The sequence below is a fragment of the Oncorhynchus kisutch genome, linkage group LG5 (genome assembly GCF_002021735.2).
Source record: "Oncorhynchus kisutch isolate 150728-3 linkage group LG5, Okis_V2, whole genome shotgun sequence".
Lineage (NCBI taxonomy): Eukaryota > Metazoa > Chordata > Actinopteri > Salmoniformes > Salmonidae > Oncorhynchus > Oncorhynchus kisutch.
Window position 1 is genome coordinate 25,780,535 of NC_034178.2, and position 20,262 is coordinate 25,800,796.

The 20,262-nt window shown below is 41.4% G+C and overlaps 2 protein-coding genes across 4 annotated transcripts in view; one reads left to right on the forward strand and one right to left on the reverse strand.

Annotated features, from left to right (window-relative positions):
• The window catches only part of LOC109890804 (mitogen-activated protein kinase 14A-like), a 47,715-nt gene extending 30,764 nt beyond the window's left edge, over positions 1-16,951 (reverse strand). Inside the window, exons 1-3 of one of the 3 annotated variants that reach the window (XM_031824727.1) lie at positions 16,713-16,815; positions 16,466-16,545; positions 13,689-13,810 (exon numbers count right to left, since the gene is read on the reverse strand). In XM_031824727.1, coding sequence (XP_031680587.1) covers positions 13,689-13,810; positions 16,466-16,501 — 158 coding nt within the window. In that variant the 5' untranslated portion in view covers positions 16,502-16,545; positions 16,713-16,815. Of the gene's footprint in view, positions 1-13,688; positions 13,811-14,681; positions 14,857-16,465; positions 16,546-16,712 lie in introns of those variants that run through there. The other 2 variants (XM_031824728.1, XM_020482841.2) reach the window with 2 other exon arrangements.
• Positions 16,952-17,244: 293 nt separating this feature from the next.
• Positions 17,245-19,785, forward strand: LOC109890805 (protein kish-B-like). Its single transcript, XM_020482843.2, has 3 exons — positions 17,245-17,390; positions 18,038-18,169; positions 18,498-19,785. The coding sequence occupies exons 1-3, from the start codon at positions 17,381-17,383 to the stop codon at positions 18,578-18,580; spliced, it is 225 nt and encodes a 74-aa protein (XP_020338432.1). The 5' UTR covers positions 17,245-17,380; the 3' UTR covers positions 18,581-19,785.
• Positions 19,786-20,262: the final 477 nt, after the last annotated feature.

Sequence of the window (20,262 nt, forward strand, 5' to 3'; positions counted from 1 at the left end):
TGTTACATGGAATTGGCACCAGGGAAAGCAAGGTCTTATTTGTGATAAAGATGTAAGCATGGGGTCAGCAACGGCTAAATCATAAAATACCACCAACCTGTGGAATCACCTTAAGAACACCCATCCAAAAGCCCATAATGTATTATATTAAGTTAAAATAAATGTTAATTCAGTACTGTTGCAATTGTCATTATTACAAAAGTGTATATATAAAAATGTTAAATTGAAAAAATTGTCAGATTTAAAATCGGTATCTGCTTTTTTTGTCCTCCAATAATCGGCATCGGCGTTGAAAAATCATAATCGGTCGACCTCTAATTCAGACCCTTTGCTTTGAGACTCTGTTTCCATTGATCATCCTTGAGATGTTTCTACAACTTGATTGGAGTCCACCTGTGGTAAATTCTATTGATTGGACATGATTTGGAAAGGCACACACCGGTCTATATAAGGTCCCACAGTTGACAGGTCATGTCAGAGCAAAAAACAAGCTATGAGGGCAAAGGAATTGTCCGTAGAGCTCCGAGACAGGATTGTGTTAAAGCAAAGATCTGGGGAAGGGTAACAAAATATTTCTGCAGCATTGAAGGTCCCTAAGACCACAGTGGCCTTGATCATTCTTAAATGGAAGAAGTTTGGAACCACCTAGACTCTTCCTCAAGCTGGCTGCCCGGCCAACATTGAGCAATCGGGGGAGAAGGGCCTTGGGAGCTGACCAAGAACCTGACGGTCTCTCTGATAAAGCTCGTGTTCCTCTGTGGAGATGGGAGAACATTCCAGAAGGACAACCATCTCTGCAGCACTCCACCAATCAGGCCTTTATTGTAGAGTGGCCAGACGGAAGCCGCTCATCAGTAAAAGACTGCTTGGAGTTTGCCAAAAGGCACCTGAAGACTCTCAGACCAAGATTCTCTGGTCTGATGAAACCAAGATTGAACTCTTTGGCCTGAATGCGAAGTGTCACGTCTGGAGGAAACCTGGCACCATCCCTACGGTGAAGCACGATGGTGGCAGCATCACGCTGTGGGGATGTTTTTCAGCGGCATGGACTGGGAGACTAGTCAGGATTGAGGGAAAGATGAACAGAGCGAAGTACAGGGAGATCCTTGATGAAAACCTGCTCCAGAGCGCTCTGAACCTCAGGCTGGGGCGAAGGTTCAACTTCCAACAGGACAACAACCCATAGCACACAGCCAAGACAATGCAGGAGTGGCTTTGGGACAAGTCTCTGAGTGGCCCAACCCAACTTGAACCCAATCAAACGTTTCTGGAGAGACCTGAAAATAGCTGTGCAGCGATGCTCCCCATCCAACCTGACAGAGCTTGAGAGGATCTGCAGAGAAGAATGTGAGAAACTCCCCAAATACAGGTGTGCCAAGCTTTTAGTGTCATAACTCTTTTTGGGTGAGGCAGTAATCGCTGCCAAATGTGCTTCAACAAAGTACTGAGTAAAGGGTCTGAATACTTATGCAAATGTGAAATCAGTTTTAGATTATTTTTTTTATACATTTGCACACATTTCTAAAACCTGGTTTTGCTTTGGCATTATGGGGAATTGTGTGTAGATTGATGAGGGAAAAAAACTATAGAATCCATTTAAGAATACTCTGCTAACGTAACACAATTAGGAAAAAGGGGACTGAATACTTAACAAATGCTATGCATGTAGCACGGAGTTCCAATATGATAAAAACCATCTACAGGCGGCAGGGTAGCCTAGTGGTTCGAGTGTTGGACTAGCAACCAGAAGGTTGCAAGTTCAAATCCCCGAGCTGACAAGGTACAAATCTGTTGTTCTGCCCCTGAACAGGCAGTTAACCCACTGTTCCTAGGCCATCATTGAAAATAAGAATTTGTTCTTAATTGCCTAGTTAAATAAAAGGTCAAATAAAAAAAATATAGACCGCTGTATTTTTTTGTATTAGTCATCACAGGGATCCTACTTGAAAACGCAACAGAGAAGCAATTTGCAGTTTCGCAAATCACTAAACAGTAATAGACATGAAATCATAAAATTACACAAACTGTGTAGGACACTAAATCCTTCATAATAACAACCCAAATGTTATAAGTGGTGGAGTTGTCCTTCAAGTCATATAATTAGTCTCCCATTGACAGCAATGCATGACTTAGGACTCACCTCATGTTACTGTCTGTCTGTATGGAGCTAAGGGGATGATGTGTATGATAGTGAGTCAGCTTCATCAAGTGGTAGTCCTTGAGCTGCTGTGTCCACATGTATAACAGTAAAATAGCTTGGCTGTGACACATCCACATGCACGCAGTGACACATCCATACTACAGTGATTCCTCAGCAGCACATGCCATGTCCACACCCTGATACAGAACAAAGAACATGGAGAGCAGTGGGTGTTGAACATTCCCTGCCCTTCTCTGCCTAGCCCTATCTGAGTCACACACACACACACACACACACACACACGTTTATAAGTGACATAGCCTATTGCTGCAGTGACTGCTATGGCATTTCCCGACAAACATTTTCCTATACATTACATATACCATGTATCTTAAAGTAGGACTGAGCAATGTGACCAAAATATCATATCACAATATTTCTCTCATTTTTTATCCTCTCATTTAGCTAGCTTTGATGTAGCTAAAATATTAATGCTCACCTAATTGTTCTCTGATTTAGAATATACCATTGCACAAACAACATGCTGATCTAGGCCTAGACCAGAACTGGTGTCAGGCTGTATTAGCTAGCTAAACTCAGCAAAAAAAGAAAATGTCCTCTCACTGTCAGTTGCGTTTATCTTCAGCAAACTTAACATGTGTAAATATTTGTATGAACATAAGATTCAACAACTGAGAAATAAACTGAACAAGTTCCACAGACATGTGACTAACAGAAATGGAATAATGTGTCCCTGACCAAAAGGGGGGGGATCAAAATCAAAAGTAACAGTTAGTATCTGGTGTGGCCACCAGCTGCATTTAGTACTGCAGTGCGTCTCCTCCTCATGGACTGCACCAGATTTGCCAGTTCTTGCTGTGAGATGTTACCCCACTCTTCCACCAAGGCACCTGCAAGTTTCTGGACATTTCTGGGGGGAAATGGCCCTAGCCCTCACCCTCCGATTCAACAGGTCCCAGACGTGCTCAATGGGATTGAGATCCGGGCTCTTCACTGGCCATGGCAGAACACTGACATCCCTGTCTTGCAGGAAATTATGTACAGAACGAGCAGTATGGCTGGTGGCATTGTCATGCTGGAGGGTCATGTCAGGATGAGCCTGCAGGAAGGGTACCACATGGAGGAGGATGTCTTCCCTGTAATGCATAGCGTTGAGATTGCCTGCACTGACAGCAAGCTCAGTCTGATGATGCTCTGACACACCGCCCCAGACCATGACGGACCCTCCACCTCCAAATCGATCCCGCTCCAGAGTACAGGCCTCGGTGTAACGCTAATTTCTTAGACGATAAACGCAAAGCTGACGATCACCCCTGGTGAGACAAAACCGTGACTCGTCAGTAAAGAGCACTTTTTGCCAGTCCTGTCTGGTCCAGCGACTGTGGGTTTGTGCCCATAGGCGACATTGTTGCCGGTGATGTCTGGTGAGGACCTGCCTTACAAAAGGCCTCCAAACCCTCAGTCCAGCCTCTCTTAGCCTAGTGCGGACAGTCTGAGCACTGATGGAGGGATTGTTCGTTCCTGGTGTAACTCGGGCAGTTGTTGTTGTTGCCATCCTGTACCTGTCCCGCAGGTGTGCTGTTCGGATGTACCGATCCTGTGCAGGTGTTGTTACACATGGCCTGCCACTGCGAGGGCGATCAGCTGTCCGTCCTGTCTCCCTGTAGCGCTGTCTTAGGCGTCTCAGTACAGACATTGCAATTTATTGCCCTGGCCACATCTGCAGTCCTCATGCCTCCTTGCAGCATGCCTAAGGCACGTTCACGCAGATGCGCAGTGACCCTGGGCATCTTTCTTTTGGTGTTTTTCAGAGTCAGTAGAAAGGCCTCTTTCGTGTCCTTAGTTTTCATAACTGTGACCTTAATTGCTTACCGTCTGTAAGCTGTTAGTGTGGTGGCAGGGTAGCCTAGTGGTTAGAGCGTTGGACTAGTAACCGGAAGGTTGCAAGTTCAAACCCCCGAGCTGACAAGGTACAAATCTGTCGTTCTGCCCCTGAACAGGCAGTTAACCCACTGTTCCTAGGCCGTCATTGAAAATAAGAATTTTGTTCTTAACTGGCTTGCCTAGTTAAATAAAGGTAAAATAAAATAAAGTGTCTTAACGACCGTGGGAACAGTGTTTAAACCCTTTACAATAAGGATCTGTGAAGTTATTTGGATTTTTACAAATTATCTTTGAAAGACAGGGTCCTGAAAAAGGGATGTTGCTTTTTTTTGCTGAGTATGTTTGCTCTGACGAAGTACATTTAGCTAGCTTACTAGCGGTTAGCATTAACGGCTAACACAATTTATTTTAGCCACAACTTACTGAGAAAAACTAGCTGTTTGCAGACAGTAAGATACAAAAACTAATAGTGTAATTATAGACCTCTTGTGGAAGCAAAAATATGAAGAAGCAAAATGAAAAGCAGCATCCGTGTTACCAACACCTTGTTGCATCTTCAGAATTGACCATGCAGATTGCAAGTGGTTGTGACTCCTGGTCGAGCAGAAAAACTGCTCTCCTTGTGTGTGGAAGAAGAGAGACGAGTCAAGTAGCATAAAAACTGACATTTACATGCGGCGGAGTGGTTTAACATATTTAACAAATCAAACATTGAAATACTGTTATACAAGGTCAAGTAAAAACCCAAACCGGTCCGTGCATAAATACAGGTATTTAGTACAATACGGTACTAAAATACCAGTATTAATAAACAGCACTAGCCTAAAACAGACCTACTAAACATATTATAATTCACACAGGTACTACTGATTTGATGGCAATGAGAGGGTGTGTAGCTCCTGCAATGCAGCAAGTGGCAGCCAGAGAGCAGCAGGGAGATTCCCTAACACCAAAATCACTATGTCCACCCTGTTGCCATGTGGAGATGTGCCCCTCCCACATTATTCAGACCAACAATGCAGCACTTTAAGTATTTGTAAAATTATTCTTGACAAAAATGTTGACAAACATGCAGCTGCTAAAAAAAAACTCACTGAGAACTGTTAGAGCCCCCTGGATCGATGATGAATTTTAAAATTGCATGGATCAAAGGATGAAGGAAAAAAAGAGCAAAGTGGCAAAAAAAATTCAGGCTGCTCAGCTGATTGGTTGACATTTTGTCAATTGAAAAATTGTGAAAAAATAATAATAATAACCAAAACAATATAAATGGGAAAACTTGAGCACCTTATTGTAACGGTTCTCTTTAGTTGAAAGAGAGTCGGACCAAAATGCAGCGTTGTGATGATTCATGTTATTTTAATAAAGGAAAAACTATACATGAATAAACTACCAAAATAATGAAAATGTGAAAACCGAAACAGTCCTATCTGGTGCAAACACAGAGACAGGAACAATCACCCACAAACACACAGTGAAACCCAGGCTACCTAAATATGGTTCCCAATCAGAGACAATGACTAACACCTGCCTCTGATTGAGAACCATATCAGGCCAGACATAGAAATAGACAAACAAGACAACCAACATAGAATGCCCACTCAGATCACACCCTGACCAACCAAAACATAGAAACATACAAAGCAAACTATGGTCAGGGTGTGACACTTATACTATGGGCAGAAAATCATTTAATCTCCATCGTTCTTTGAAGTTGATGGGTCTTTTATAACAAAACCTATTGATATAGCCAATCATTTGAATTAATATTTCACTGGTTAAGTGGACAAACAGAAGTGAAATGACAACATTGACCAATGAACCATTATATTTGATTATTTAAGATCTAATAATGAAAGAGAAGGATTGCCGTATTGAATTTGGGTGGAAGAGGTCTATAAGCCACCTGGTATAGACAACCTAGTTGGGAAGTTATTGAGAATGGTAGCGGACTGTATTGCCACCCCATTTGCCATATATTTAACCAAAGCCTAAAGGATTGTGTGTGTCCACGGGAGCGGAAGGAAGCGAAAGTAATTCCACTACCTAAAAATAGTAAAGCACCCTTTGCTGGCTCTAACAGCAGCTCAATCAGTAAAGCTGACTGTTCTTAGTAAACTGATGGAGAGAATTGTGTTTGAACAAATACAAGGGCATTTTTTAAAGAACAAGTTAGTTACGGACTTTCAGCATGCATAGGGAAGGGCACTCAACTTGTACTGCACTGACTTAGATGACTGATAATTGGCTAAAATAAATGGATAATCAGATGATAGTTGGAGCTGTATTGTTAGATTTCAGTGCAGCTTTTGAGACTATTGATCATCACTTATTATTGAAAAAAATACTTGTTATGGCTTTACGTCACCCGTCATCACATGGTTGGAGAGTTATTTATCCAATTGAACTCAGAGAGTATTCTTTAATGGAAGCTTCTCTAACATCAGAAATGTACAGTACGGTATTCCCCAGGGCAATTGCCTTGGGCCATTACTCTTCTCTATATTTACAAATTATTTGCCACTTGTCTTACAAGCTAAAATGACTATATATGCTGATGATTGCACACTACACATCAGCACTTAGAGCCAGTGAGCTCACTGAAACTCTTAGCAAGGAGTTACAGTCAGTGTTAGAATGAGCAATGAACAATAAACTGGCCTTAAATACATCTAAAACTAAAAGCATTACATTTGGCTCAAAGCATAACTCTTAGACCTAAACCTCAACTGGAGTTGTGTATAAAAGGTGTGACCATGGAACAAGTTGAAGAATCTGAACACCTAGAAGTAACACTGGCTGTTCAGTTAATATGGTCAAGTCATATTGACAAAGTTGTTGTGAAGATGGGGAGAGGCATGCCTGTTATAAAATTATGTTATGCGTTGTTTTTTTTTAACACACCTGTACTAGTTGTTCAGGCTTTGATCACAACGTGATTCATGTCTGGTAATATGATCAGGTGCAGCAAAGTAAGACCAAAGAAAGCCACAGCGGGCTCAAAACAAAGCAACACGCCTTGCCCTCAACCGCACACAACAGAACTAACATCAACAACATGCATGATAGTCTTTCATGGTCGAGGAGAAATTGACTGCTTCCCTTCTAGTCTTTTTAAGGAACATTTGTGTGTTGAAAATGCCTAACCAGTTGTATAGTCTATTTGCATACACTTCAGGCATACATACCCCACTAGACCCGCCACTATCGGTTTCTTCACAGTACCCAAACCAAAAACAGATTTAATGCGTCACATTATATATAGTCATGTCATCGTGGAATGCTCTGACACCAGTGGTTACTCAGGAAAACAGCTAGTTTAGCTTAAAAAACTAAAATATATTGTATCACAGTGCCTCTCCTCTTTCTAATGACCTAATTTAACTGTACTGTATAAGAATATGTACAGTACCAGTCAAATGTTTAGACACACCTACTCATTCAAGGGTTTTTCTTTATTTTCTACATTGTAGAATAATAGTGAATATATCAAACTATGAAATAACACATATGGAATCATGTAGTAACCAAAAACCCTTGAATGAGTAGGTGTGTCCAAACTTGACTGGTACTGTATAAATGAAGTGTGTAAATATTATTTTTGTTGTCTTCCCTATATATACACTTTTTAAAAATTTTATAATTATTTAATGTATTATTATCTTACGTTGTTCTTGTCTATTACTGTTCTGTAATGTATTTGTACATTTTATGTGGACCATAAGAGTAGCTGCTGCATGTGCAGTAGCTAAATGGGATCCTGATAAACTAAACTACTATGTGTAGAGTTTGCCCTCTAAACACCAAGGAATAAGGAAGCAAGTTCCTACGAAGTCAGATAAGTATAGAAGCTGGTTTCCCCTCAGAGTAAACTTGTTACCACAACTACATATGGTCTTATCAAAGAAGGCAAACTTTTCAGTAGGTCATCTTAGTACCATTGTTTTGTTATGTATTATAAATGCATTTGTGTTTGTGTAAGCTTGGCTTAGTGGCTGGCTCTGAGGGCACTGGATACCATAGCACTCCCAACTGTACCAACACCAGCAACCTACTCTAATGAGGCCATATCTGTTTACACATTTTTATAAACTTCATATTTAACCAATTATTAACTGTCTATGAACTACCTTCAATAAAACATTTACAACCCACCTCTTAAAATGTCTTAAAGTAAAGTCTTACCAATATATATTATTAATAACTCTGAACACTCTTTGCATAAACACTCTAAGCATGGAACTCCTGGATGGCTTCCATTCTAAGAACCAATTCTAGGAACAGAGCAGGAATAGAGTGAGGTCTGTGATGGGACTGGTTTTCTCAAAAAGGCTTGGAATGACAGATGGGGTAGAATCTAGAATCCCAAACATGGTGCTTACAATCCTTTATTAGGCAGAGTTCACAATGAGGACTGGGAGGGAGGGACCGCCTGGTGGCAGGAACAAATACATACATTAACTCGAAACCGACTGGCTGAAAGGTTGGCATCCCAGCTTGTCTTTCTTTGCAGTCCTGCTGGGCATATGATAAGATCCATTCGCCGTATCAGGAACCACTTTAACATGATATGCTAGACATTTCTCCAGGCGATGTGAGATCTGATCATCTGAGTAGCGGGACTGCAAAAAATAAAACCAAGAAACGCAGCCACTGATTGACTGACTTCTCTGAACAACGGTCTGATTGGCCTGACTGGCCCGGGCAACCAACTGACTGACTGCATACAGGACTACAGGAACTGACTCATGGAATAGCCAAGACAACTGGAAGGACGGACTGTGTCCCAAATGGCACCCTATTCCCTACATAGCGCACTACTTGACCATGTGACTCTGGTCAAAAGTAGTGCACCATCTATAGTGCCATTTCAGGCACATATCTAGTCTATGAATACCCCACTACTCTCCCATTATAGAGTACTGCACTGCCACGCTCTCTCAACGTTGCTTTTCTCTCAACAATGTCAACGCACTCTCAAAGTATGTTTCACTGCATCGCCCAAGAAGGTACAGTACTTAGGCCTATAGAGTATACTGAGGCTCTGAGAGCACTGAAGTCCTATGACAACGTTTTAGCTCACTGCCAGCACTATAAGTCTAATTTAGCCTAGTGCAGTGTCGCACAATTTACTGCAACTGCACTGTCCAGGAGACCAGTGAGACGCAGCAGCTCATCAATATTTGGCTATAATACAGAGACAGAAGTTCAGAGCTTTCAACCGCCGACACTAACTTAACATTAACCCTTACCGCTACCCTTACCACTAACCCTAAACGCAAATTAAAGTACAAATAGCTCATATATTTTCTGCTCACTTTCTGATGATCAGTGGTATAAAGTACTTAAGTAATACTTTAAAGTATTTTTTACTTAAGTAGTTTTTTGGGGTAACCTTTACTTTACTACATTACTAAACAAAATAAGGTACTTTTTACACAATTTCCCTGACACCCAAAAGTACTCATTACATTTTGTATGGCTAGCAGGAAAGGAAAATGGTCAAATTCATGCACTTATCAAGAGAACAACCCTGGTCATCCCTATTTCCTCTGATCTGGCAGACTCACTAAACACAAATTCTTCAATTGTAAATCTTGTCTGAGTGTTGGAGTTTGCCCCTTGCTATCCGTAAAAAAAAAATCTAAAACAACGATGCTGTCTGGTTTGCTTAATATAAGGAACTTGAAATTATTTATACTTGTAGACATTTACTCAAGTAGTATTTTACTGGGTGACTTCCAAGTAAGACAATTAGGTACTTTCCCCACCACTGCTGATGATATTGCCATTGTCACCTTTGTCCTTTCTAGCATGGCCATCTAGTGACAAAAGGATCAATTCATCACTTTCCAACTGAAAGCAAAATGAAAGCAAAATAATGCATCAACAGCTGCTACTGTACAAAACAACTTAACAGTGAGACACACACTTAGCATGTCCAGAAGAATAACTATTCTTATAATGAAGTCTTCTTGTCAAAGGGACCTTGAGGAGACTACAGCAGGATGACTCAATCGAAGAGACTAGGCTACCTAATCTCACAGTTATGACTCATCAGTGTACACACACAATGGGAAAAGATGACATCATTCCAGGCTCATCACCGGCAGGGCAGCAGATGCCTATAGAATAGAACGCTCATTACTCTGACTGGGGAGGTGGGGCTGCTTTCTGCCCGGCAACCACGTGACTTTCTATCCGTCACACTGCCTGCTGGCCTGGGTTAGAGTGCGCTACTAGAACATGCAGGGATGTAAAGGGAGCAAGGGGCTATTGGGCACAAGGTGATGTAACTAGAAACTTCCGTACAGTTTTAGTCACTTTCTGATTACATTCAGATGTAAGCATAATGATTCAGCCAAGTTCAAGCAACATCATGTGGGGCCATTGGAATACCCACCCCGTATGCCTAGCCTACATTGTTATCATCATGCATAAAATGTTTTTCATTCAGTAGCCTAATCATGACCATGCATGCCAAAGACGTCACATTTTGATTTGGGATAGGCACAAGAACCATACACAGTCGGGTTTCTACAACTGACAGATGATGCATTAACGTTGTTGTATATGTGCTGTTTAGTTGAGAGGCAGTAGTGAATAGGCGACTGAAGTCTTTCGTCTAGACTGTTAAATTCTCGTAAATGAAAAAGCTAGCTAATCTATTTTTGTATACAGGATGATGTTCACCAGGAAAACCATCCAGGTAGGCACATTTTATTTTCTATCTGCACAAAAACAAAGATAATCTGATGTTTGAAAGACAGTCAGACCCAAGTCACTCAGAAGAGTACGTAGCACAGCAATCTGGTTACAGTAACCTCATTTTTACACTGACTGACACTTCGTAGGCAGCTATCGTAAAATGCTGAGAAGCAAATTATCCCCTGGCCTGATTTTGTGATTTGAAACATTGCAGATTGCTACACCCTGCAATAGGTCATAAATAAATTGAATACAATTTTATTTGTCACATAACATCTGCTAAACATGTGTATCGCGGGTGTAGCGAAATGCTTGTGTTTCTAGCTCGAACAAGAGTGTGCAAAGCTGTCATCAAGGCAGAGGGTGGCTTCTTTGAAGAATCTCAAGTTTAAAATATATTTTTTTACTTGTTTAACCTTTTTTGGTTACTACATGATTCCATGTGTTATTTAATAGTTGATGTCTTCACTATCATTCTACAATGCAGAAAATAGTTTAAAAAATAAAGAAAAACACTTGAATGAGTAGGTGTGTCCAAACTTTTGACTGGTACTGTGCATGTAAACTCAGCAAAAGTTGTCAACTGAGTTTATTTTTCACCAAACTGAACATGTGTAAATATTTGTATTTACATAACAAGATTCAACAACAGACATAAACTGAACAAGTTCCACAGACATGTGACTAACAGAAATTGAATAATGTGTCCCTGAACAAAGGGGGGGGGGGGGGGGGGGGCAAATCAAAAGTAACAGTCAGTATCTGGTGTGGCCACCAGCTGCATTAGAGCTGCATTAGAGTGCATCTCCTCCTCATGGACGACACCAGATTTGCCAGTTCTTCCTTTGCCGCTCTTCCACCAAGGCACCTGAAAGTTCCAGGACATTCCTGGGGGGGGGGAATGGCCCAAGACCTCACCCTCCGATCCAACAGGTCCCAGACGTGCTCAATGGGATTGAGATCCGGGCTCTTCGCTGGCCATGGCAGAACATGGTCTTGCAGGAAATCACACGCAGAACGAGCAGTATGGCTGGTGGCGTTGTCATGCTGGAGGGTCATGTCAGGATGAGCCTGCAGGAAGGGTACCACATGAGGGAGGAGGACGTCTTTCCTGCAACGCATAGCGTTGAGATTGCCTGCAATGACAACAAGTTCAGTCCGATGATGCTGTGACACACCGCCCCAGACCATTACGGACCCTCCACATCCAAATCGATCCCGCTCCAGAGTACAGGCCTTGGTGTAACGCTCATTTCTTCGACGATAAACGCAAATCCAACCCTCACCCCTGGTGAAACAAAACCGCGGCACGTCAGTAAAGAGCACTTTTTGCCAGTCCTGTCTGGTCCAGCGACGGTGGGTTTGTGCCCATAGGTGACGTTGTTGCCGGTGATGTCTGGTGAGGACCTGCCTTACAACAGGCCTACAAGCCCTCAGTCCAGCCTCTCTCAGCCTGTTGCGGACCGTCTGAGCACTGATGGAAGGATTGTGCATTCCTGGTGTAACTCGGGCAGTTGTTGTTGCCATCCTGTACCCGTCTCGCCCGCAGGTGTGCTGTTCGGATGTACCGATCCTGTGCAGGTGGTGATACATGTGGTCTGCCACTGCGAGGTCGATCAGCTGTCCGTCGTGTCTCCATGTAGCGCTGTCTTAGGCGTCTCCCAATAAGGACATTGCAATTTATTTCCCTGGCCACATCTGCAGTCCTCATGCCTCCTTCAGCATGTGTTTAAACCCTTTACACTTTTTACGAATTATCTTTGAAAGACAGGGTCCTGAAAAAGGGGCGTTTCTTTTTTTCCCTGAGTTTATGTATGTATGCATGTACACACACTACTGTTCAAAAGTTTGGGGTCACTTAGATATGTCCTTGTTTTTGAAAGAAAAGCTATTTTTTTTGTCCATTAAAAAAACATCAAATAGATCAGAAATACAGTGTAGATATTGCTAAATGTTGTAAATTACTATTGTATCTGGAAAGAAAGATTTGTTTAATGGAATATCTATTTAGGCATACAGAGGCCCATTATCAGCAACCATCACTCCTGTGTTCCAATCGCACGTTGTGTTAGCTAATCCAAGTTTATCATTTCAAAAGGCTAATTGATCATTAGAAAACCCTTTTGCAATTATGTTAGCACAGCTGAAAACTGTTGTTCTGATTAAAAGATGCAATAAAACTGGCCTTCTTTAGACTAGTTGAGTATCTGGATCATCAGCATTTGTGGATTCGATTACAGGCTCAAAATGGCCAGAAACAAAGACCTTTCTTCTGAAACTTGTCAGTCTATTCTTGTTCTGAGAAATGAAGGATATTCCAAGTGAGAAATTGCCAAGAAACTGAAGATCTCGTACAACGCTGTGTACCGTGTTATTTTTTTCATTTCACTTCACCAATTTGGACTCTTTTGTGTATGTCCATTACATGAAATCCAAATAAAAATATATTTAAATTAGAGGTTGTCATGCAACAAAATAGGAAAAACGCCCAGATGGATGAATACTTTTGCAAGGCACTGTAAGTCATGGTAAAATGTGTAGAATTGCAGGAAATTAACTTTAAAAATGCAATTTCTCTCTGCTGACAGGGGGGGGGGGGGGTCACTAAAAATGTTTTGCTACAAGGTGGGAGTCCCCAAAAAATCTTACTTACGCCCCTAAAAGGCTCGAGTGCGTAGTAATTTAACCTTTTTTTTAACTGATATGAAAATTATGTTCCTTATCTCTCCAAGAGAGGGAAAGCAAACCTTCGTCAAAATATTTATACCGTCAATAGGGACATAAGCATTTAGAGTCTATGAACGGGGTAACTCTATATTAGCTCTAGTTTATATACTTGTAATATGGATGAAAAATATTTCGTAGGACGGAGCAGAGTTCACTAAGCAGGCTTTAGTTCTCGTAGATATAGTTGATTTACTGGAAAGGTACCTACCAGACGGACCCGTAGGCTCCCGAGCCGACCGGGGACAGGGTCTGGTACCGCTCCGGGACCTCCCATATCGTCTTGTTGAGCTCCTGTCGGTAGAAAGTGGGTCTCTCCTTGTGAAACATTCCCTGCAGAATGCAGACAAACAAGTCCGTCGTAACTTCGGTTTCCTCGTTTGCGTGGTACTAGTGATGCTGGTGGTGCCTAAAACTCAATACAACGATAACTATTGTTGACCCAACCAATAGACGAATTTGGTCGCGCGCATTCCGGACCGTGCAAACTTTATCCAGTGCACTACATGAGAGCCTGAACACAGTGAGCTATGACTGAACAGCAGAGCCCGAAACACAGTGAGCTATGATTGATTTCTCCTCTCTGCAGATTGCGATCCTGTTCATGGCTACGTTCAGCGGATCACTTTTGTCAAATCGACTTTCAAAATGCATTGCATTAAGTGGATAAAAACTGTCCGATTTGCGCCTACATGTGGACAACATGAACTTCACAAAAAATATGCGATCAAAGGTCATGACGTTTTGACTGCAGTCAACTGCATGTTTTTGCAGTTGCTCTTCGCCATAGAGAATAATAGAGTCCTCTAGTGGCCAAAGGGACCCTTTGGCATTGTCAGCCCCATTTTTGTTTTATTTAACGAGGCAAGTCAGAACAAATTCGTATTTACAATGACGGCCTACATTGAGGGCTTCCACCATGCTTCTGCCATTTTAAAGTATATATACAAAAAGTAAATATATACAAATATAAAGTCCTATCTCTATGCTCTTCACCAACTTCATCCTGAAGCCACCCCTGCATTATTAATTAACCAAGGTTGCTGCCATTCATGTCGAACAGTGGATATATACAAATAACGGTGATATTTGGGTTTCTCTCTCACTAATTGACTGTACAATGTAAAACACGTTTATAAACAATTGCAACACTGCCATGTTGAAAAACCACATTAGTGTCTGACTGCGGCTGTCACCACTGCACCTTCCCCAACTTTACTCCTCGACATTTGTCTACTGTCGTTTGCTTCAGCCACTCAAACGCGCCACTTGACTGTGTTGAGAGGGACCGTGAGCTGGGTGTAATCCTTAGTCCAAACAGTTGAAAAAAATATATACGTTTTTCTATTGAATAAACTCAGGTAGGGCCCTACCCGTTTTTTTTCAGGTTGCTTCCGTTTAAGAAACGTTTTGCAACAGAATCGGTTTTAATAAGCCCCTGAAGTGCTACCCCGTCCCTATTCACACATCTCACGTGATTTGAGTTTGGCCAACAGGGAAATCCCACTGAAATATGTAGTAATTCCTAATATCCTTTGCCTTTTACTGTAGGCTACATGTTGAAATCAAAGACAGGTTTAGAAACTGTGTCGAAATGTTGAAAAAAAATTATGTATGCAATAGTGATTGACCCGTTGGGCTTATTTAACATATCACAGTGGTATGATTGCCTTACTATCTTGATGTTTCCCCAATATTTTTAATTGCCATCTGCACGAGCCTGCTGCATACATTTTTACTTGCAGTAATCATAGGCCTAGCTTATTAGGTTGCAGCTAACGATTAGCATACGCATGCTATACATTTAGACACTTATTACACCCTATTTGTTTAGCTTTATATACAGTATGTAGAAAATCCACACATTTCCACCAATCACCCCCATTTCCAGGTTTCTACAGGGGCTGTATGTCCTCCTAGCCTCATACAAACTATCCTGATCTCGCTAGCTCACATTCCATTTCGCTACACGTATAGAGCAAAACAGATTTTGAGCTTGCAAGATCAGGATGGTTCGTACGAGGCTAACGTCCTCCCCCAACACACCTTAATTAGGCTCACATGCTTCCAATTAGTGATGGGAAGTTTGCTCTTTTTACTGACTCAGATCTTTTCAACTCGTTCAGTCAAAAGAAAAAAACGTTCGACTCATTACGTTCGACTCATTTCTTTAATTTGATTCAGTAATGCTCAGAGCACGCAGGACCCCCTACCGGCAAACGATGAATTAAAAACTCGAACGAATTCTACAAGCCTCTTGTTCGCCATAGGGGGCTTATTGGAGCTGTCATTTGTGAATGAGAATCATAAAAGTGTGCTTCAAACAATGTACATTTCTGATCTCCAGGCATAGCCTACAAATAAGACTATTTATTGATACGTTTCAAACAAGGTCTATGGCCACAACCGGACTAGAATGTGAACGACTCTTGGCGGAATGCAATTGCTTGACTGCCACCAGGGAGATTAGCACAATATTGTTTGCAAACTGCAGCCCCCCAAACGATTCGTACTAGAGTTCGAGTTGAGCTGTGTAGGCCATGTTTTGGTTCTACAAAGCTGTGTCCATCGATAAATCAATTCATTGCATTAATTATTGCACCATGCGATCAATTATCAGTTCTAAAACATGTATTTCTCTTCTCTACGTTGCCTGCAGCATGATTTATTTTTCTGTGCGCATAGTTGGTCGGATAGACAGTGGGTCAGAGCAAGTGCTGTATCCTGAGCCACTGAGCCGGAGGAGCGCATATTAATGCTGCTGTAGAATTCATTGCAGCCACAAGGTCAAACTAACGACAAAAAATAACAAGTCACTCGGAAAAACGCATCACGACTCTCAAGCGAGTAAAAAGAGTAGTTCAAAAATAACAAATCGTTTGCGAACTTTACATCACTACTTCCAATCAATCATTCTGGCAAAATCATAGACTGGAAGCATGTAGTGTTTGAACATGTTTAATGTGTAATATAGTTCATAGTCCTTACCTTCTGAAGTTCATCCTCTGTTTCACCTGGATGCATTGTTGCTTAAAAATCATCCATCCATCTTTATGGGTTCTACTAAGCTAAGATATGGAAAAACAGAGAAAAATGTTTTATCATAAGGAATAAGGTTTGGAAGTGTCAGTCCTATATCTAGGAGATATAAGAAAGATTAGGAAATATTTTTGTTTTTTTAACAGATATTTAACCTCCATACTTCCATTCATTTTTTAAACCGGTACCAGGTTACCTTCATACCAGTCCTACTGGGCTTTGTGAGAGTCTCATCTTTCCATAGAGGGGTCATATTAGTTAGTAGGCCAAAACGTCCACCACATATGTGGAAAGCCGACATAGGCTGATTAAGTGGATTGAGACGCAGCCCATGCAACAAAACAGATATCTCTAGCTTAAATTGACAGATTTTTATGGGTGCAACAATAGTTAGTCAACTGAGAACTGAGATCCTAGTGTTCTTACAGACACTCCACTGTGAAGCTCCATAACCCTCCAAGATTTTTCAATATACTGTATCTCTCCTTGATACACAATTGGCTGGGACAAAGATCACCTGACCAACTTTGATTTTGGTGTGAATTGTCCCTTTCATGTGGAGGAGACCGTAGATTAAAAATACAAACATTTAAACATTTAAGAAAAATACATTACTAACCCAGTTTGTCCACAGAGTTTCTAAACCATCTTTGGTTTGGCTTTCTTACTCACAATATCTGAGTTCCATTGCTCTGTCCTGATGAACCCGGATATGTCATTTGTTTTCCATCCATTAGTTGTCACTCGATTGGTCATGCTGGCTGCCGACTAACACAGGGAAGGAGGACAACATTTGACAACAACATGGACCTTTGAAAATAACTGAGACTTCAACACAGTCTTGGACAGCAGCAAACTGCAAACATGACAAATGGTAAGTTTGATGTGACGTTTTGTAGGTCATCTTACAGGAGATGCACTGTTTTCAAAGTAAAGAAGCAGACGTTAGCGATATACTGTAGCTTTAGTTAGCTAGCTCTCCCTTTGTGATTCGATTAATTATCATTGTGCTACTTTGCTAGCTAGCTACCATATGGTTCTGTAGACGTGGCTACAGACCGTGCTGTAGCTAGCCAACATCAATTGGCTAACATTTTGATTTATGAACTGAAAAGTGCATCGTCAATTTGCATTCTAATACGCCCATCTGGTAGCTAGCTATCTATGTTGTGACATGTTTGGTGGGACGTTTATAAATCACCTAGCTATTACTGGCATCAACCCTGCTTTTGTAATTGATGTTGACATAGCTAGGTATCTAGCACGCTAATCACACAGGTATCAAGTGTAGCCTAGCTGTCAAACTGGTTTCACTGGCAATGGTATTTTACCATTGCTGTAGACATCAAGAAGTGATTGTGTGCTAGCTTCAACAAGATACAATCTGTCAATCTATTGTTGTCAATAAAATATTAAAATATCCAAGGCAATGGTAGTTCAGCATCGAAAATTGAACCACCATCCATATCTCCAGATGTCATCTTCAGACCAAATGATGTGTTTTTTTTCTCCTCTCCTCAGTGTACTCGTTGGATGGGATTGTGGTATTTGGGATTCTGTTCATCTGTACATGTGCATACCTCAAGAAGGTGCCTCGCCTCAACAGCTGGCTACTCTCAGAAAAGAAAGGTGTGTGGGGGGTGTTCTATAAAGGTAAGCCATCAATCAATCAAGTAGTCATTTCCATCTATGTAATAGAAGAATGGGATATAAATACTGGGTTTGTGTTTCTAACTACAGCCAAAAAGCTATGCTACAGTTTCATCGTAGTCTGAAGCAGAGAGGTACTGTTTTTTTTCTCCCTCATTCCCCCATTCTATTTCCTCCCCTATCTGTCCATCCCTCCCCTCTCTGTATCTCTCTCCCCTCTGTATCCCTCCCCATCTCTGTATCCCTCCATCTCTCTCTGTCTTGCACCCCCATTCTCTGTCTCCCTTCTGTTTTACTTGGTCTCTTTTGCTCTCTATCTCTCATCTCTCAGCTGCAGTGATTGGGACTAGACTCCACCATGCTGTGGCGATAACCTGTCTGACGATGGCATTGTACCTGGTCTCCTTAAAGTGACAGTGTCAGGCTGGGATGGACCAGACTGGACTAGGATGGACTGGAGTGGACCGGACATGGCCAGGCTTGGCTAGGCTGGATTGGCCTGTGCTGGTTTGCCACCCATGGACACTGTTTGGACAATGTGTGCCCAACACTCCCAATTTATTCACCCAGGACCTGTAAAGGATAAGGATAAGCCAATAGTGCCCCACATTAGGTAAATAAGATCCCTGTAGCTCACTGCACTCTTCTAAACCTGACATCATCCATCCCTGCATGACACTACTGTCATCCAGTTGACCCTGAGTTTCCTGTACAGATCTTATAGAACAGTGTTTCTATTCTTGAGGTGCACATTCTTTGTTCTAACACATCTGATTCTACTGTTCGATTGCTCAACCAGTCACCAAGCCATTGATTAGTTGAATCGGGTGTGTTAGCTCTGGGCTGAAACAAAAACGTGGTCCACCTGGAATGGATTAGGGATCAAAGTGATAGAGATGTCAGCATGCTAAGTAGTGTCAGCATGCTGATGTACTCAGCACGCTCATGTGTTGAGTAGTATCTTTATTTAATACTGTTGTTAGCAGAAATAGGTTTTTAATTATTTTTATTATCATCTAATTACCATTCTCAACGGTTTATTCTGGGGAAAGGACTGGTATAAAGGAATAGCCTAAAATCATGTGGAAAATATTAATTCCTGTTTAAAGTCAGACTTCGGTTGTATATATTTAGGGGGGAAAGTCAGTATAATAGATTTGAAAAAACTGTTTTCTGTAGAGCACCATAGAGAAGAGCATCACATGCATTGTTGTTAAGTCTAAATATCTCTTTGTTTATTCAAAGGTATTTTTTAACGTTAAAGTGGTTGTACATTGTCATGATTATTGTCACTATCATTTTTCAACAACCAGGAATAACTCTGGGCCATAGTTAAAAGCTGTAAGGTCACATGTTCAGGTAAACTCTTGGTTCCTTGCCAAATTTTCACAAACAAAACTAATATAGGAGAAATGTCTTGGTGTCCAGCTTAACCTCTTATTTTCTTTCAACCTCTGTTCTTCTTTTTTTTGCTCTGTAATTTATGTATGATTTCCCTGTTTGGAAAAACCACTACATATTTCTGCACCAGTGCTTTGTGACTGGCCCGCTGTATGTTGTGTGACAATAGCGCTCGTCATCTTTGGGGAAAATAAATTTTAAAAAATTACTTAAAACAACTTATGCAGTATGTTACATTTTAGTGAAAGATGCAATGAGAACCTCTGTCAATGAAAGTGTGCAACTCATGACCACAGCTCAATAACATGTACATTGTGGCGTTGTCTTAATCTACAGTAAGTAGTAGACGTGTATATATATATATATATATATTTTTAAACCTTTATTTAACTAAGCAAGTCAGTTAAGAACAAATTCTTATTTACAATGACGGTCTACAACGCCCAAACCCGGACGACGCTGGGCCAATTGTGCGCCGCCCTATGGGACTCCCAATCACGGCTGTTTGTGATACAGCCTGGATTCAAACTAGGGTGACGCCTCTAGTACTCGGATGCAGTGCCTTAGACCGCTGTGTCACTCGGAAGCCCATTGTTGGAGAGATAGCAACCCTTAAAGCACTCTTGTATGATAATGGTGGGTTAAATTGTGGATGAGGGTAGAATAGACTGACAATATCCCTTTTCATTGCTTTC

What these genes read in the sequence shown, in the direction of transcription:
- LOC109890805 (XM_020482843.2), top strand. An exon ending in GTGGGGGGTGTTCTATAAAG is followed by an intron (nt 18,170 to 18,497) that starts GTAAGCCATCAA and finishes CTCATCTCTCAG; the next exon opens with CTGCAGTGATTGGGACTAGA.